General features: G+C 43.9%; 1 protein-coding gene across 8 annotated transcripts in view; it reads left to right on the top strand.

Annotated features, from left to right (window-relative positions):
* Positions 1–20,004, top strand: part of PTK2 (protein tyrosine kinase 2) — a 325,228-nt gene that overhangs the window by 235,321 nt on the left and 69,903 nt on the right. For all 8 annotated transcript variants that reach the window (XM_023514953.1, XM_023514950.1, XM_012807025.2 and 5 more), the window contains 2 exons: positions 1,667–1,756; positions 4,443–4,647. In XM_023514953.1, coding sequence (XP_023370721.1) covers positions 1,667–1,756; positions 4,443–4,647 — 295 coding nt within the window. The remainder of the gene's footprint in view (positions 1–1,666; positions 1,757–4,442; positions 4,648–20,004) is intronic.

Here is a 20,004-nt window from a genome sequence, read left to right on the forward strand (position 1 = left end):
GAAAATGGCCAGTCTGCTCACACCATCAATTTTGATCTGTTAGTTTTTTAACTGAAATCTAGCGCATGTGCATTTTCTTTGTTTTTCCTAATCTTGGAATCATACTGAATTGGTTCTTCATATTATTATTGAGCAAATATTTTTATTAATGTTTTCATATTCCTAGAATTTCAACTAAGGTTTGGCTTAATAAATCCATATCATGTTATTAGTATATGTACTGATTATTACTACCATTTTACAGAGGCAAGCCAGTTTTTTTCTCAGTTTGATATTTATATTGCTGCAAAATGAGCCCAGAATTTTACATGCAAATCTATTCTCTTATATTGGATACTATATACCATAACTATCATCTCAGAAAGGTTAATAAGTATAAGGCTATGGAAAAGCAACCGCTAAAACTTAAGGGATTCTTCTTTCGGAAAATTCCTTAATAGTCTGCAAAGGCACCTCATTGCTTACAGTCCAGGCCCTTAACAGGCAGGCAGAGCCCAGCTACCCCTGCCCAGGTGCCTGTGCGCTGCCCCCTGCCTACTCCGTCAGGGTCCTGTCCTCTCTCACAGCCTCCCTGGCCATGTGCTCTTGTCCCTATTTCCTTTCTACTTCTGGAATAGCTGGCTTGTATTCAGAATCTCCATTATACCCCATACCAGCTTTGAGTACACTTCTGTGTCTACCTTTTAGAATGAGAATTCCTTGATGAAAAGTACTGATTAGACATCTTACTAAGCTGGGCATTGTTTGCCTTTGTGGCATAAAAAGACTTTTTAGGTCCAGAAAGAAAGTTGGTTTCAGGCTTCCCTGAAATGATTTTTCTTATCCCTTTGTCTCTTCCTGTCACCCCCATGCTGGTAAATGTACAGTTGATCTAGATTATCTGTGGGGGTCTGTATTTGTGCACTCACCTAGTGGATAAAATTCGTTTCTGACCCCCTAAATCAGTACACAGTGTGCTGCACAGAGCAGCAAAATATCAAAGTCTCCCCCAAACACCCATTCCCAATTGACCTTCAACAGGCAGCACTGTCCCTGCTGTCCCAGCTGGACTAGGAGGGGCAGCACAGAGCCAGTGGGGGCCAGCTGGATCACAATTCTGATGCCTGTCCTGTTGGTGGGGTGGCCTCACGCAAATCACTTAACACATTTTCCAGAGTAAATAGAACCCACCGGAATGAGTTGTTTTAGCATTTAACATTATGATTTAGGTGGAATATGTGTGTGGTTTACTTACTTCTCTTAGGAGCAGGGTTCCATGCTTTCAGTGACTTTGTGGAGCATAATGGCTGCCAGGGAGAATCAACTATCTCTTATTATTAACAGAACATTTGTAGAGCAAGGGCTCTGGCCTGTAGAAGAGGATCTGCTCAGTAAGTTGAGAAACCTTACAGAAGAGAGCCCCACGCTAACACCTCTGGTAGACCAGGAGATGCGTCTCCTCTGATCCTGGCTTCTCTGTGGGGAGGGGCATCATAGTTTCTCTGCTCCTTCTCACCCCCAAATAACCAGAAAACATCAAGGAAACAGAAGGTAGTTCTTCCAAAGAAATGGAAGTTCCAAGGGGTCAGATGGTTGAAGCATTTTATTTTGATGCTGAAAATCTCACTAGCTCTGTTGGATTCTTAAGGAGATAACATGGAAATTTTATTTCCTAAAATTAATCTAGCTTCCAAAGGAAAATTGCCCATTAAGTGGATGGCTCCAGAATCAATCAATTTTCGACGTTTTACCTCAGCAAGTGACGTGTGGATGTTTGGTGAGTACTTCTTAAAGTTTTGTAAATTTATATTTCATATAATATACAAAATAAAGTTAATTTTATCTCTTCAAAATATTTAGATTGATTTGCCTTCCTTAACCTGACCAGCTCCTCATCACATTCCTTTTGGCTCATTTGACAGACAGTTTTTGACATCTCCTGTGGTCCAGCTTCTAGACGTGACTTCCGTTAATGGTCCACTGTTCTGATTTGCCGGCTCCTTCTATCACTCTGCCCTTGTCCCCCTTTGCTGTCTTTTTGTCCCTCACAAGGAGATATCTGTTTCCTCCTCTCTGTCTCTTTCCTCTCTCTCTTTCTCCTCTCACCATCTCATTTTTTCCTTTAATGAGAATGACATCAAACAGCATATGCATCTGGCTCCCAGTCTGGGCAGTTCTATTTTCTCTCTTCATTCTGGAATCTGATCTCCATCCTGACTTGTCTCAAGGCTTGGAAATTTGGTCCTTCACTTTCTGTGGCTGCTGCTTTGATGTCTGGTCTGTCCCTGCCTGCTCCAGGGTAGTCATCATCTTCCTTCTCTGTGGTTACTGTGGTGCCTCATCCTATACTACTTGCTTAAACTACGTTATTCAGATTTTAAAATTACTCTTTTTAATGTGTATGGCACTCCCCTCCACTTCACCTTTACCTTTCCTGGTGTTATTCCTTCTGCCTGGAGTGCCTTATCCTTACATCCCCTCCTCCAGGTGAAATCCTAATTCAAGGTCCACTGTAAGTGTTCCTCTCCTGTAAAGCTTGTGTAGCAGGTGTCTTGGTCAGATATAAAGGGCCTTACTCCACATTCTCTGTGATTTGTCCCTTCATCAGAACATTCATGTTGATCCTGAAAATAGTCTTTTCTTTTTTTTTTGAGACAAGAGTCTCATTATGTCACCCTCAGTCGAGTGCCGTAGCATCACAGCTCATAGCAACCTCAAACTCTTGGACTTAAGCAATTCTCTTGCCTCAATCTCCCAAGTAACTGGGACTCCAGGCCTTGCCACAACACCCAGCTATTTTTTGGTTGTAGTTGTCATTGTTTGGCAGGCACGGGCTGGATTTTAACCTGCCAGCTCCAGTGTATGTGGCTGGTGCCCTAACTGCTAAAGTACAAGCACCGAGCCCTGTAAACAGTCTTATATGCGTGTTATCTCTGGTAGATTAGGTACAGTTTTAGAGGAGATGCTCTGTTAAATTTATGTAGTTCTCTTGTAAGTAAAAGGACCCTTATATTTACCAAGTATTCTTTCTTTTCCTTCTGTTTACTGTCGACTCTTAATAACCTCCTCTTACAGGATCAGTTTTATAGTGTACGTTCTATGAGAGTAGATTTGAAATGACAGTGATTTTCCCAGTAGAATCTTAGAAAAAGCATGACGGAGAACTACATTACAAACCTATCTACAGAGAAGAGAGTCTGTAGGGAAGAAAGTGGCATGAAATGCAGAGAATGTGTCATAGGCAATGCGTGTTCATGGCACGCTCAGAAGATGGCAGGGGCCCCGTGTCTGCAGAGCAGCTGCTGCCAGCCCGTTCTCTGTCTCCTCCTCATTGCATTATGGGGTCACATTGTCAGTTTGGGGTTTTTTTATTTATTTTAAAAGTGAATTCTAAAGGATTATTCAGATTAAGAAAGTGGTTGAGTGCAAGTAAATTTTCTGAGGTCATGTTGTGGTGTTCATGGACAAGATCACTGCAGCCCAGAGTAGTCCCCCTACTTTCCTTTGGAAACAGTGACTGATTCATAGATACCAGACAATAAGGCCATTATGCACCCCAGCAAAGGCAGGAGAGCCTTGTTAAGGGAGTCGTTTTAAGGAATCTGAATCTGCTGATCGCCTAAGACTTAAATTTTAGGATTTCCTTTAGTAGGCCTTTGGTCAGCTGCGATAATTATGAACAGGTTGAGTGATGAGAGGAGGGGAAACTAAAATTCATTTACAATAGGTTTTTGTTGTTCTTGTGTGTGTTGTTTTGGTTTTCTGTTTTGTTTTGTTTTTTTCCTATTGAGACATCGTTTTACTCCGTCACCAAGGCTGGAGTGCAGTGATCAGAGCTTACTGCATCCAGATCTCTTGGGCTAGAAATCCTCCTGCCTCAGCCTCCCAGGTAGCTAGGAGTTTAGTGTACATTACCATGCCTGGCTAATGTTTCTCTTTTTTTGTAAAAATGAAGTCTGTGTTGCTCAGGCTGGTCTCGAACTCCTAACCTCACCTAATCCTTCTGACTGGCCCTCCTCAAATGCCCAGAGGATTACAAGTGTGAGCCAGTTCACCTGGCACATTTAGCTCTTATTGAACTGGCTCCTTACGCCTTGTAGTATCACTGTCACTGGTGGACCACTTTCTAATGTAGGATTTACAGAGAAATAAACCTCTAAGGTGTGGTGCCTGCGGCTCAAAGGAGTAGAGAGCTGGCCTCATATACCAGAGGTGGTGGGTTTAAACCCAACCCTGGCCAAAAACTACAAAAACAAAAAAGAAATAAATCCTAAGAAAAATGGATTATAATTCAGCATTTTATTAATTCACACTAAATTGTTATTTTATAATAGCGTTTTAGTTGGATGGCTTGCCCAAAATCTCACAACTCATACTGTGCTATAAGCTGTAACATCATTCCTGAGACCTGGGAGTTACACTTTCAGTGCTGAGTTCACTCCTGTTTCGTTCCTACTTCACAGGTGTATGTATGTGGGAGATACTGATGCATGGTGTGAAGCCTTTTCAAGGAGTCAAGAACAATGATGTGATCGGTCGAATTGAAAATGGGGAAAGATTACCAATGCCTCCAAACTGTCCTCCTACCCTCTACAGCCTTATGACGAAATGCTGGGCCTACGACCCCAGCAGGCGGCCCAGGTTTACTGAGCTTAAAGCTCAGCTCAGGTAGGAGTGGGGGTGAAGAGGGTGGGGTTTGTGGGCAGGTTATGCTGTTTCTCCTCCTTGTAGTAATAGCATTTTAAGGTCATTTTATCAGTGTGTCTAAAGCTGAACTATTCTTTATTGACTTTAAAGTTGATTTGCATTTCTTTGTGCCATACTAGAGCCTTAAGTAAATTATATAGTAATAAAGTTTCAATTATGACCAAATCTTTCTCCCCTAGTGTCTAACTTAGCATGGCTTCCAATTCCCATAATAATGTAGTCTCTGCTTACCTCCCTAGTCTCATCTCACAGAGCCCTTTCATCTCCCTGGCACTTCAGTTCTTCTAACTGGGGTCACTGTGCCATTTCCTTTCCCTAAAATGCCTTTCCCTAGATTTGCCACCTAATAAACTCCTATTCAGTTTTCAGAATCCAGCTTAGATGCTGACTCCTTCAGAAACCTTCCTAATGAGCCCACCCCACTTAGAGATAGCCACTCTTTTGGCACCTGTTGAATACTTCTGTTACTACATTTAAAACATTGATTGTGTGGCTTCTGCCTTTTGCCAGGCACTGTCAGGCCCCAAACCTCTTCTGAAGAGAGCACACAGGACTGGTTAGTGTCCTGAATCACTCGGAGAAGTATGTGCAGTCTGCCCTGTCACCCAGAAGGGGTCTTGTTTGTCTGGCCAGAGTTGCAGACAAACAAGACCCTTTCCGGGTGACAGGGCAGACTGCACATACTTCTCCGAGTGATTCAGGACACTAAATCTCTGTCTCTGGCCAGATGCAGAGCTCTTGCTATTCTCACCCATTTCTGTAGCCCCCATGCCATATTCAGGACCTGGCACCATGTAAGTGCTCAATGAACATTTGTTGAATTGAATTGAATGAGAACTCAGAGTAAGACTTTGTATTTTAATAAACAAGACATTACAAAATAGTACGTAGGCATAAGCAGCTTAATCACACAAACAGCATTGTGGTTCAGTGTGTACTATATCACCCGTTTCCACACTTAGGGGCTTCCTTGATTTTACATGGGTTTTTTTTCACTTGATGTATTTTAGTGTTTTTCATAAAAATCACCAAGTATCAGGGTCCAAAACCCTCTGAAAGCCCCTCTAGCCCAACCTTCTCACTATTTCCTTAGGCAGCACCGCCTGCTAGACCACACTCCTTCCAAGGAGAGTACTGCAAGGAAGCGAAGGTTCACGTGCTCTGTGAACGCTTGCTTGCACCTTCATTCTAGGTGAGGTTCTGTGGGCTCAACAGTGAGCAAAACCCAACAGCCCACCCTCTGCCTCCAGAGAGTTTGAAGGCTGGTGGCCGACACAGGCCTCAGCGGTCATTACAGCACAGTGAGCATCACACTCGGAAAAGCCAGCCACACTTTTTGGTCCCAGTAACGCTGCCTGGTTCCACGTTTAGGACCCTGCAGAACAATCTGCTCGGCCTTTCATACAGCAGGCCTTCAGGTGTCTCTAGACTGCTTCCTGTCTCTTTCTTCAAGCTGAAAATCTACAGTTTCTTAATTCTCATGTAATTTAATTACATATTCTTTAACTACCACAGCTGGTTTTGAACATGCTTTATTTCACATTTTACACACAGATTTTTTCCTATTTGATCTTCCCTCAGAATTTGACAGATGCTGTCCTTAAAATGGTTCCCCTTTCTGATGCCAGCTCTGTGACGCTGCCTCCCCAACATCTCCTCCACCTCATTGACTGGCTGTTTCTCTGCCTTGCGAGGAGCATTAACCACATTTCTGTTCTCAGCCTGTTGTCTTCTCCTCCTGTTCTCTCAGTAGCTTTTCTGGGTTGTCTGACCTATGACCTGTTCAGTGGCCTTGTTTCTCACCACTGTCTTCAGCCTTGTCCTACCCTTTTCTCACAAGTCCTAAACTTACACTTTAAATTGCTGGCAGCGCATCATGTTTACCGAAAAAACAAACTCTCATCTTCTCCTAAGCCAGTTCCCCTCCCTCCCCTGCAGGTCAGAACGCTGCTTGTCCTCATCACCTTGTGGGAGTCATGCTTCACTCCTTGCCCTTCTCCACCAGGCTCCCCTCCCATCTGTCTGGCATAATTGGCTTAGTCAATCTTCCTGAAACGTCACTATGGAAAAATAACTTCCTTGTACAAAGCAACTTTCAGTGGGTTCCTGGCACCTCTTATGTCTGGGTAAAGGCTTCCAGGGTAGTGTTTAGGTCTCCTTCCATTATAGACTGAGAATATCCTCCCATCCCTTCCCCACACTTTGGCCAGACTAACCCCCATCTTGGCGTAGGAGTCCTGCTTCTCCAGGAGAAGAGAAGAGATGGAGGATCCTACCCTTTTCTCTTGGCTTCTGTCACACACTGGCTCTTCCATACCTTCACAGCTGCCTAGCGTCTGTCCTCTGAATCTTCACAGCTCTTTGCTCCTGTCAGGCTTACCTTGTGCTGCTGCAGCCCATATTCAGTTCAGTGTGACAAACTGTTGAGCACCTGCAGTAGCTGTGACTGGTGCTAGTCACTGGGGCAAGGATGACTAAAACACTTTTCCTGCCCTCGAGGAGCTCACAGTCTAGTATGTCTTATCCCCTACTAGACTGAAGCTCCTTGAGGACAGGGATGGTCATACTCACCTCGGTGTTGCCCACACCTCCAGGCCAGGAGCCTAAGTACAGGAGGGGTCAGCTAGGTGCTGAGTTTGTCACTTAGAGCATATGAGCTAGTCTTAACATTGATCTAAGGAGCACTTCCTTGAGGTAAATTAGCTCCCCAATGATCCAAGATATGTTTTTACACCTACATATAACTGCTTTTGGAATGTCCCTGTACTATACTTTTGGAGCATCTTCTTGTAGGGCATTCGTTTATTCTATATTCTGTTTTAGTCAGAAATGGAGCTTCAGTTTGCGTTTTAACATTTATAACATGACTACCCAATAGGCCAACGTAACTTTATATAACTCGCTTAAAAATTTACATGTCACAATACATCACAGCAATTAAATAACTGAACTTTTTTTTAAAGTTTTTTAAAATTTTATTATTTTAAGAATTTAAGCAAAGAAATGATGAAGTTTGGATGGCCATTTCCCAAGCCATGGTGGTTAGAACTGTTTCCCAGATCTCATTCTCCTCTCTACCTTAAAAAGAAATTCTGCACGTAGACTTAAATGACTATGGGATTCTACTCTTCTTTAACTAGACTCCATATTTGTTGCCGACTATACTAGTTGAGACAGATGACTGTCAGCAGGAAGCTTAGCAGGCAGTGTCATAGCGAAATCACTTTGGTGACACTTTCATTGGGTGCTCTCTGTGACGTATGGAACCCTGTCGTCCTTACATCCTGTTTCCTTATTCGTAGGTGTAAAATCATTAAGAGGTAGAATGTTGCATATTATCAAGTGTAAAAAATGCCTCAGTAGGAATACTTTAAGGTGATCAACAGTGGAAATTTCTTATAAGTACTCTAGCATATTGTATGCTTTATGACTGGCAGGTTCTAAGAATACACTGAATGGGCTCGGTGCCCGTAGCACAGTGGTTGCGCATTGTGGCAGGCACCTGTAGTCCCAGCTACTTGGGAGGCTGAGGCAAGAGAATCACCTAAGCCCAGGAGTTGGAGGCTGCTGTGAGCTATGACACCAGGGCACTCTACCAAGAGCAACAAAGTGAGAGTCACAAAAAAATAAAAATAAAAAAATATGCTGAATGTTTTTTTTAGTCTCTGGTTAATTCAGTTAATTCTTTGTTAGGTACTCTGCCAGGGAAAGCATAATGAACAGCATTAGCATTTGCCATAGCGGAGCTTATGTTCAAAAATAGATGTCTCCGCAACACTCTCCTTGACTAAGGTATTTGTACTCTTTTAAAAAGGAACATCAGGCTTGGCACCCGTAGCACAGTGGTTAGGTCACTGGCACATGAGCCGAGGCTGGCCCAGGCCAGCTAAACAATAATGACAACTGCAACAGAAAAATAGCCAGGTGTTGTGGAAGGCGCCTGTAATTGCAGCTTCTTGGAAGGCTGAGGCAAGATAATCACTTGAGCCCAAGAGTTTGAGGTTGCTGTGCACTGTGATGCAACAGCACTCTACTGAGAGTCACATAGTAAGAATCTGTCTCAAAAAGAAAAAAGGAACACCGGTTTTATCTCAGATTAGAGAAATGTTTTAGGTTAATGCTGAATTTCTTAAATACAAAGAAACAAATTGGAACAAAAAGCAAAATTATCAATTTAAAGTTTGTGCCATGATTTTTGTGTATTTTTAAACTTTTCATTGAGGTATAACAAGTATTCCAGGAAGGGAACGGCTAAGTGAATTTTCTCAAATTGGACATAGAATATAACTAGAATCCAAAACAAGAAAATAACAGTACCAGTGCCCCAGTAATCTGCCACATGTCCCCTCCAGTCATTACTCACCACTCCAGGGGCCACCGTCCTGACCACAGATGGGTTCTGCTGTTGTGAACTTTGTATAGATGGTACCTGTCAGTGTGTTCCTTTGCAGTTACATGTTACGCATCTGCTCCTGAGAGCACTCCTGGTGTTCATGCAGCTGTGCTTCCTTGTCACACTGTGTGACACACTGTTACTGTTCCATTTGTGCATATACACACGCCACAGTTGATGTCTTCATTCTTCATTTCTGGTGGAAACTTGGGTACTTTATAATTTGGGCTATTAACAATATTGCTTTGTGCTGTTCAGGGTATAGTAAGTGGTATATAAACAAATTGACAGGGACCTTTTTGTTCTAAGGACACTGATCTTGTAAGCATCACCTTGGAAGGCAGCCCTTGATTTTGAGTTGCTCTTCCATCCCTGAGCTTTTTGAGAGTATTTTGAGAACCAGTACTGTGTTCATTGCTAGCCAATCTCCATCTTCTGCAGTCAGCTAGTCTAGTCATACCATTAAAATAGTTAATAGTTACTAGCATTGTGCCATGTACCATCATCCATCCTCCTCACAGTCACTGGAGATAGAGGTAGTAACTTCATCATCTCTTTACTTCTGAGGAGACCAGAACTCCGTGGTAAAGCCTCTGATCTGAGGGTGCCAAGCAGGAGTTCAGGGCAAGGCCACCTGAGCTCAGGCTGCAGGTTTTAGGTTCTCAGATCCTGCTGTCTTGATGTCAGATGGCTAGACACCGTTAATTGTGCCATGTTATTATCTGGTCTGGTAAAGTAATTAAAATCGTTTAGTTAAAAAGGACAAAAAAAAAAAAAAGAAAGAAAAGAAATGTCCTACTACATAGACTTTCTGCAGCTGGTTTTCCTGCATTGTTCAGAGTCCCCCAAAGAAATGGCAGTATCAGTGGCAGATGCACGGAAGCCCCACCTGAGGCCTTTGAGGAGGGCACTGTTTCCACATATACTTTCAACATGTTTTCCCTGCTGATTTCATTCATTTTGTTGGCACATCTTGAGCATGTTGCATTTGCTGCTATGGGCCCTAGTAATTTCCTTTCTAGCAGGAAGCAGATTTAGAAGTTTTTTTGATTATTTTTTTGTTTCTTTTGTTTTTGAAGACAGTTTGTCACCATGGGTAGAATGCCGTGGTGTCATAGTTCATAGCAACCTTAAACTTTTGAGCTCAAGCAGTTCTTTTGCCTCAACCTGCCAAGTAGCTGGAACTATGGGCACAACACCCAGCTATTTTTTCTATTTTTAGTAGAGTCAGGGTCTTAGTCTTGCTCAGGCTGGTCTTAAACTTCTGAGCTCAAGCAATCCACCTGCCTCAGCTTTCCAAAGTGCTAGGATTACAGGCATGAACCTCCAAACCCAAAAAGGCCATGTCTCTCCAGCGGCAATTGCAGGCAGCCTGGAACCAAGCCATGCCAGCAGTTGTCACCCATTCAGAGCTTTGACTTCACTTTGGGATTGTTGGGTATTTAGGTTTTGACGTTGGGGGGGAGTTACTTACTTTATATTTTCTCCCTTATCATACAAAGCTGGCCTTTGGGAGAATGTTTGCTCAGGACTATAGCTTACTCAGAGTGGCTGCAGAAATAAATTCTTAACATTTTTTTCATATTACATCTCAGTTTTATAGCCAAGTGAAGACACAAGTCATTGCAGGAACACAAACTGTTTCAGTTGTCTGTGAGGCTGCCAGTTCCAGTTGGCAGCATCAAAGGACGGCACTCGACCAGCAGAGATTTCACAGACCACCAAACCTTGTACAAAATGTCTTTATTGGTCCGGGAGGTATGCCGCAGAGCAGCACCAACCAAGGTGGAGGGAGGAGAGAAGAGATCAAAAGAAGAGCACACCCTTCTATGGGTTCAGTTAGGGAAGTCTCAGAATGACAATGGGATGGTAGAATAGCCAATAAGGAGTTACTGCTCTGGCGGGAAGAGCCATTAGGAGCAGGTCATAAGATTGAATAACGGCTTTCTGGAGAAGGGACTTTTCTGGGGCAATTACCTAACATTCCTCTCTTCTTGATATGTTAGAAATAGGGGTTGGCCTCGGGATGGGGACATTGAGTTCTTTCTTCTGTAGCTTATTCCTGCTGGGAGGGGCACGTGGTTTCAATTGGCCAACTTGAGGACAATTATGAATTTTCGCTGGGAGGATGTAAGGGGTTTTTTGCTTTCAGACTGCCCTTTTAGCAGTGGCTGTTTAGAACTGGTGTTCAGGAAGGTCTTGTGGCTTGGAGTAGAGTGTAGCCCGTTCACAAAGAACAGTTTCTTTTTCTTAAAGGTTGGGAGCTGTATCTGGGGTGTAGGTTTGAAGCACCAGCTGAGTAGTTACCTGTTGAGACAACTTTGAGAGTTGAGTTTGAATAAAACAAGTTATGCATGGAGCCACAGCCACCAGCCCAAGGATGACAAGTACAGGTGTGAGGAAAGGCAGAAGTGCAACCCAGAGTGGGTTTTGAGTGAACCAAGAGGAGAAGTTGGATGTCTCTGATTCATGTTGTTTCTTTCGGAGTTTGAGGCTTTCTTGGAGTGATCAAACTTTGTTAGTGATGATTCCAGACTCATTAACAAAGAAAAAACATTCCTCTTGGAGTGCCAAACAAAGTCCCCCCTTTTCTGCCAAAAGAAGATCTAACCCCTGCGGTTTTGTAGGACCACCTGAGCTAGTGAATTAATTTGTCACTGGAGTCCTAAAATCATGTCACTAACCTGTTGAATATCTTCTTCATGCTGACCTCTAATTCTTTGTAATCAGTTATTGAGTAGGAAACGCCAGCTGCTCCTGTGCCTGTGCCAGCCGCGATTCCCACCACTGCCAGTAAGGGAAGTATGGCAACTTGGGTGGCCCGTTTTATATACAGGTTGTTGGATAGAGAGAAAGAGGAGGCACTGGAAGAGGTTCATCTCCTGCAATAATTTTAAAATCAGGTAGCAACATAACTATAGAACAGAGACTTTGAATGTGGACAGGGGGAATTCGGTATGATTTTTTCCTGCAGAGAAACTGGAAGGAAGGAAGATACTTTCTGTGTAATTTCTTTTTTGGCTTGGAAGGGAAAGTGATTATATTAGAGCACTTTGATGGGTTTAGACCCGATAAGGGAGTGATGCCGGTAAAGGTGACTGGATGATTTTTTTTTTTTTCCCAGTTTTTGGCCAGGGCTGGGTTTGAACCTGCTACCTCTGGCATATGGGGCCAGCGCCCTATTCTTTTGAGCCACAGGTGCCGCCCTGACTGGATGACTTGATTGAGTGAAGGCACAAAAGGTTTAGTTTCGTGTGTGCAGGTTGTTAAGAGATGTAGGGTGTGAAAGGTTGAAAGACAAAATGTTAGGAATTATGACTGGGGCAGCCTGAAGTTTAGTGTGTAAGAGACCTTGAAGACTTAATCCAATCCAACAGCCCAGTTTATATTTAGGGTGATGTTTTAAAAGAGAGTATGTTTGTAAGATGGAATCATAGGTTAGATTAAGATTTAGTTGGGGTATAAGGGTGGAGAGATTGAAACTTTGGATTTGATTTTGGCCAATTTCCTGTTTTAAAATTTGAGAATGAGTTTTGAGGATTTTTGACAATATTTGATAAAGGAGGGGGAATAAACTTTGGTTTTTCTTTTGTGATAGTAAATTCTGAATATGCATTTTTCTGAACCCCATTTTTTATATGGGGGTTCCCTTTAGTTCTCTTAAGGGAACTTAGGGAACTTAACTTTTGTCCCTTAAGCCAAACAGGGTCATTTGGTTTTAACACTCTTATGGTGAGTTCATAAAAGTATGGCCAAGGGCCTGGAAAAGTAGTTGTGATAGTTGGATGTCAGTGTCGGTGACTTTCCAGGGGGCTGTGGACTCACAGCCCCAATAGGAGGCACGTCCTCTTTTACATTTTGAGTCAGGGTTTTGAGCACTACAAGCATATATTTGGAGGTTGTAGTTTAAATTACAGTGTTTCCCCAAAGAGGTTAAGATAAATGAATCATATTTAAATAACTCACATAAGGTGACATTAAACAATATATTACAGTGATTTGATTTTGTAGTTAATGTTTTGCCAATGGAGGCCTGATATGATTTCCAGGTGTCGGCCCACGAGTCGATGTGTAATTTCCATGTTTCCTCCCAGCGGCCAGAGAGGGAGAGAAGCTGAGGGTCTTATAATTGAGAGTTTTAAGTGTTTGGAGAAGTTATTAGGAATAGGAGAATTATGAGAGACATTTTAGGAAGGTAAGAAAATCCATTGTGAACATGGAGTAAAGGGATAGAGAGCATTTTTGTTTTTGTGATAATTCTAGTGGAGTAACTGCAATTAGATTAATTTTAAAGAGTAATATTAGGAGTTCAATTATTATTACTATGAAGATGCCGTCATATGAAGAGCAACAAGGGAGGTAATGATTGAAATTTATGAGACATACCTCTTAGAGCGTTGGGACCTCAGGCAGAGGATGAATTTCCATCTCTTGGGCCTCTGGAACTCCAGTGAGCTTAAGCTTCAGGGGGCCTGTTTCTTGAGCCGAGTATGAGGGAAGATTCCCAGGTGTCATCTGTTAACCTATAGTAATAGTCGGATCAAGAAAAGGCTTAACGCGAGATACATGAAACCACCCAAGAAATGAGGCTAATTTTACTGCAGTGGGTGTTGATAAAATTACTTTATGAGGTCCTTGCCATTTTGGGTCAATTGGTCTTTTGGGATGACTAGGAGGAGCTACTAGAACTTGATCTCCTGGGTGAAAGGAGGTGGGCAACGAAGGTGTTGGGATTGGAAGAAGTGTGTCTGTTTCCTTCCACAAAAGGGACCGGACGTATTGAAGAAGAGAGGACAAGATTGAGGGAGATAATGGGCTGTCTTACGGCATAAGTCCTCGGGGAAGAATGGATCTACCAAACATCGACTCAAAAGGAGAGAGGTTGGAGGGTTTTTTTGGAAGGGAATGTAAGCGTAGAAGTGCCAGAGGTAGAAGAATGACCCAGTCTAAGTGAAGTTCAAGTCAGAGTTTGGTTAAGGTAGATTTTAGGGGTCTGTTAGACCTTTCAACTTTCCCTGAAGATTGAGGATGGAAAGGAATATGGAAGGCTTTGGTTAACCAAGGCTTTGGTTAAGGTTTGAGAAATGGTGGAGGTGAATTCAGTTCCATTGTCAGACTGTGAAGAACAGGGGATTCCAAAGCAGGGAATAATGTCTTTGAGTATGATAGAGGCAACAGTGGTAGCCCTCTTGTTTGTAGTAGGAAAGGCTTCAATCCAACCTGAGAAGGTATCTACTAATACTAAGAGGTATTAATAACGTTTGATCTTAGGCATGTGTGTGAAATCAAGTTGCCGGTCTATTTCAGGGAGAAGTCCCCTAGTCTGGTGAGTTGGAAAGTGTGGAAGGTGAGACTTTGTTTGTGGGTTGGAGCGCTGGGTGACTTCACGGGACAATGTAAGTTGATGTGGAAATTCTGAATCTATCTGTGAGAGAGGAAAGAAAGCTTTGAGAAATTGTAGTAAAGTTTGAGAGCTGGGGTGCAACAACTTGTGGAGATAGATGAGGAGGTCACGAATGGGAGGTCGATCCGTTTCTTTCACTCTAGCAGCAATAGGAGCAGAAACAAGTAGGAGGTGAGAGGAGGTGTTAGGAGATGGGTGTTGGAGAGCAGCCTCCTGTGCTGCACAGTCAGTGGGCTCAATTGTTACCCTTTGAAATAGGTGAGTGGTCAGAGTGATGTGAATAGCATTGGACAATGCCTATAGCCTTAGGCAATTTAGAAGCTTCTAGTAGTTTGATAATAAAGTTAGAGTTAAGAATAGGGTTACCTTTGATGTTACATAAGCCTCACTCTTTCCATATAGCTGCATAGGATAATAGTATGTGAAATGCGTACTTAGAATCAGTACAGATAGTGAGAGACTTTAATCTCATGCTAGGGTGAAGGCTCAGGTTAGTGCTATTATTTCTGCTTGTTGGTTAGTGGTAGAACAGGGAAAAGAGCATGCCTCGATGACCTCATTGGAAGACACAATTGCACAGCCTGCTCTGTGGGTTCTCTCATACATAAAGGAACTGCCATCCGAAAATCAGAGATCAGTAGTATCAGGAAGGAGTCCTTGTATGTTGGAGAGGCAAGGGAGAAGAGTGTCTAGTGTTTGATGGCAGTTGTGAGTGGGTGACAAGTCAGAGGGAGTAGGCAAGAGGGATGCAGGATTTAGTGTGGGACATGTATTAAAACATACTGAAGGATCAGATAAGAAGGAGACTTGAAGGTTAAGAATGTGGCATGTTGGCAGGGTTTGAAGATTTTTGTATGTCAAAAGATCAGATAGAGAATGAAGGGACAGGACAGTGGTAGGGGAACCAAAAGTGAGCTTCTCTGATTCTTGTATTAGAGTAATTGCAGCTGCCAATGCCTTGAGACAAGGGGCCCAACCTCGAACAGTGTGATCTAACTATTTTGAGAGATAGGCAGCTGGAGCGAAGGTGGGACCTAGCTGATGTCCAAGAATGCCAAGAGTAAACCCACGGTTTTCTGTGACATATAGGAGGAAGTGGTGAGAGAGATCAGGAAGGTGGAGGGCTGGAGCTTCTAATAAAGCACGCTGTAGAGATTTAAAAGAAGTGGAAATGGAGGTTAGGAGAGGCTCATGAGGGTCACCTCGAGTAGCATTACATAAAGGAGCAGCTAAGGGAGAAAAGTTGGGAATCCATGCTCTGAGGTATCCAGCTAATCCTAAAAAGGAGAGGAGTTCTTGTTTTGTGGTGGGTAGATGAAAGTCACAAAGAAGGCTTTTTCTGTCTCTGGTAATAGTTTTGAAGCCTGGGGATAAGTGACTTTCTGTTGAAACAACTGAACCTTTGAGGGAGAGACCCAAAATCTCCTATCTACAAGGAAATAAAGGAGGGAACAGGTGTTTCGCTTAGAGTCATGTAAGGTGGGACTACAGAGCAGGAGGTCATCCACATTGAATTAAATTTGAAGGAGAGGGATCATAGGACTGGCAGTCTTGTGATAATGTCTGGCCATATAAGTGGGGGCTGTCACGAAATCCCTAGGGGAGTATCGTCCAAGTAAGATGGGAAGAAGTTTGAGAAGTAGGATTAGTCCATGTGAAGGCAAATAGGTCCTGGCAATCAGGGTGTAGGAGAAGAATGCATCTTTGAGGTTTAGTATGGAGAAATAAGTGGTTTGAGGTGGGATGGTTGACAGAAGGGTGTATGGATTAGGGACTACTGGGTGTATAGGAATGATCGCAAAGTTGATGAGTCTCAGATCTTGTACTAAGCGATAGGTGCCATTAGGTTTTTTAATTGCTAGTATGGGAGTATTATATGGTGAGTAGGTGGGTCATAAAAACCCTTTTTCTAGGAGATCTTATATAATAGGTTGAAGTCCTAGGAGACTAGATTGGGGAAGTGGATATTGTCATTGAAAAGGAAAGGGAGTCTTTTAGCTTAACAGGAACTGAAGAGCAGGAAACAATTGAGGGGGTTTTAGTATCCCAAACCTTAGGATTTACTTGCTCTGGTGGAATGGGCCAGGGCAACGGGTCTTTGATGGCTTGGGAAAGGACGAGGCAGAGTGAGGCAGAAGGAGATGGGTCAACATCTATCAATTTAAAATCAAAAGTGAGGGCAGTACCTAATTTGGAAAGTATGTCACGTCCCAGAAGAGGCACTGGACAGGAAGACAACACCAAAAAGGAATGTATAAATGAGAAAGTGCCAGTCATGCAGTGTAAAAAGGAGTTTGACGTGGACGGTGGGAAAAACCCTCTACCCCAATAATAGAGGTGGGTGACAGGGAGGTAGGACCGCTGTCGAACTCTTTAAGAACTGAGAAGCTAGCTCCTGTGTCTAATAGGAAGGTGATCATCCTACCCGCCACCATCAGGGTTACCCTTGGCTCCACAGAGGTGATCTTTGTCAGGTGAGAGAAGCCAGGGTCCCGTCAGTCTTCAGAAGAGGCGAGCCCCAACAAGTCTGCTGTAGGTGCCGCAGGTTGGCTGACCTCATGTCCTCCCTGGGTCAAGGTGCAGTCAGCCTTCCAACGACCCTTTCTTTTGCAGAAAGGGCATGCCCCTGGCGGGGATCTGGGATTGGGACAACATCGTACCCAGTGATCTTCTTCACCATATTTGTATCATGGTCCAGGTGGTTGAGTCATGAAGTGGCCTTTGGTCCCTGATGACTTAGGCAGGGTAGGAATGATGGCCTCAGTGATACTGTTTGTAATGTTTTGAGCTAGCATTTGATAATCTTGGGTTTGAGATTTTTTATTTTCCCTTCAGAAAACATCATCTCACCCCATGTAAACCTTAAAGGCTGTGTCTAAGATCTCAGCCTGGGGTGTCAGAGTTCCGTGCTCCAAGCACTTTAGCATAAGTTTAATGTTGGGGTAACTTTGGTTAAAGAAATAAGTCATGAGAACGTTTTTCCCATCTATTGTTTTAGGATCTAAGTTAGTGTACTTAACAAAAGCCTCCGTAAGGCATTGGAGGAAAGCTGAAGGATTCTCAGACTTAACTTGTATGACTTCCCATAATCTATCATAATTGATAGCCTTTTTGGAGGAAGCGCTAAGTCCACAAAGAATGCAAGTAATAAAACTGTCTCTACTTTTTCTCCCAGTATTATCATTGTAATTCCAATCTGTCTGGGAGGTAGGGACTGCAGTGTCACCTGTAGGATGCTCATTGTTTGACATATAAACTGATCTGCTGGCTCGGCGCCTGTGGCTCAAGCGGCTAAGGCACCAGCCACATACACCTAAGGTGGCGGGTTGGAATCCCCAGCCCAGGCCCGCCAAACAACAATGACGGCTGCAACCAAAAAATGGCCAGGCGTTGTGGCAGGCGCCTGTAGTCCCAGCTACTTGGGAGGCGGAGGCAGGAGACTCGCTTGAGCCCAGGAGTTGGAGGTTGCTGTGAGCTGTGATGCCATGGCACTCTACCCAGGGGGACAGCTTTAGGCTCCGTCTCAAAAAAAGAAAAGAAACTGATCTGCTGCCTCTTTCGCCCACTCCCACACTGGTTTGCACTTGTGGGGGGTCAGAGTATTAGCTAGAATAACAAAAACATCATGCCAGGTAAGTTGATAGGACATAGTAATAAATTGAAATTCTTGAATAAAATGAGAAGGGTTAGAAGTAAAGGAACCTAGTCTAACTTTAAGGTGTGTGAGTTCAGTCACAGGGAGAGGAAAATAAACAGACACTACCCCATCTACTCCAGCTACCTCGTGGAGCGGGGCCAGGAAGTGAGAGGGAGCTGAAGGTCCCTCTAACTCTGGGGACCAATAGGAGCAGGATTGAGGCCAGGACTGGAGGGAAGGGAGGGGTGAGTAGTGAATGCGGTAGAATTAGTTTGTAGTTTGTCTACATTGCTACACAGTGGCATTGTAGGACCATCATATGGAGGAGCTAGAGGAAGAGAGGGGTAAAGAGGTCCAGAAGTGTTTCTTGGAGCAGCCAACAGTGGACTGAGGGAGGACCTGGAAGAACTCTGAGGGCTGGTTGGAGGGGAAGAATTAGGAGATGAGCTCAGATTGGTTGATGGGGAAGTAGGAGGGACAGAGGGTGGAGGCAACTGTGTGGTTGAGGGAGGAGCCAAATATGATGGGGCCAGAACAGGAACTACTTGGCTTCTAGGACTGGTGGTTGCTTGCCCTATGTGGTGGAGGTTTATTGGCTGGGTGGAATAGGTTTTGTTCAGGGAGACAGAAAGTAAAGAGTCCTTTGTTATAAGAATTTCTGAATCACTCAAACATAAATTAGGCTTGGTTCTAAGATATGAGAAGCCCTGAACATAGGGGACCTGGCTCCATTTGCCAAGGTGCTCACAATAGTTATATAAATCTTGAATTAAAGAAAAATCAAATGAACCATGGGTTGACCAGATACTCTGGTTATCTAGCTTGTAAAGTGGCCAAACCTGAGTAGAGAGTTTAATTAATTTTTTTAGTTTTAAGTCTAATCCTAATTCTACCAGGTGGTGTAATAAGCACCCCAATGGGGGAGTAGGTTAGGGACAGAATGGCCTGCACCCATGGCGATTTGTCAGAGGTATAAAGCATGAGCAGAATCACACAAGGACCAGGACAAAGGGCAGACGTCTCTGCTGCTTTGTTGCTGGCCGTGAGAATGAGAACATGGTCTAGGACAGTCATCACTGTACCCAGGGCAGACCCTTGGGCCCGACAGGAGAACTTGAGACCTGGCACCAGGAATTTTTGTGCAAGGCATGGAAGCTCTGGGCTAAGCCATGCAAAGTCAAGGGGAATAGGGAACTCAAGCCTCAAGAGATGGGTGAATCTCCAGGAATGTAAGCAACCCAGCCCATGATTAGGGAAAACTTGCTCTCATAGGGGTACTCACGAAGTCTGGATGAAGCTGGTGTTGGGTGCTGTTTAGAGTGCCTTGGTGGATGGCCATAAGCTGATGCGATGGGAGCGCCGGGAGTGCGAGAAGAAGATAGGGAGCCCCCAGGAGCTAAAACCCCGTGGAAGGGGTGGAAGCTACCCTTGGGAGCGTTCCCTAATTAGATCCCGCTTCTGACACAGATGAAAGGGTGGCACTCAACCAGCAGAGATTTCACAGACCACCAAACCTTGTACAAAAGACCTTTATTGGCCAGGGAGGGATGCTGCAGAGAAGCACCAAGGCGGAGGGAGGAGAGGAGAGAAAAGAAGAGCACACCGTTCTATGGGTTCAGTTAGGGACATCTCAGAATGACGACAGGATGGTAGAATAGCCAATAAGGAGTTACTGCTCTGGCAGGAAGAGCTATTAGGCGCAGATCATAAGCTTGAATAGAGGCTTTCTGGAGTAGGGGCTTTTCTGGGGCAATTACCTAACACAGCACCTTTAGAGTAAATGGGGGGGCTCGGCGCCTATAGCTCAACCGGCTAAGGCGCCAGCCACGTACACCTAAGGTGGTGGGCTCGAATCCCCAGCCCGGACCCGCCAAACAACAATGA

Source organism: Otolemur garnettii, unplaced genomic scaffold (genome assembly GCF_000181295.1).
Source record: "Otolemur garnettii isolate 467f Iridium unplaced genomic scaffold, OtoGar3 scaffold00062, whole genome shotgun sequence".
Taxonomy (NCBI): domain Eukaryota; kingdom Metazoa; phylum Chordata; class Mammalia; order Primates; family Galagidae; genus Otolemur; species Otolemur garnettii.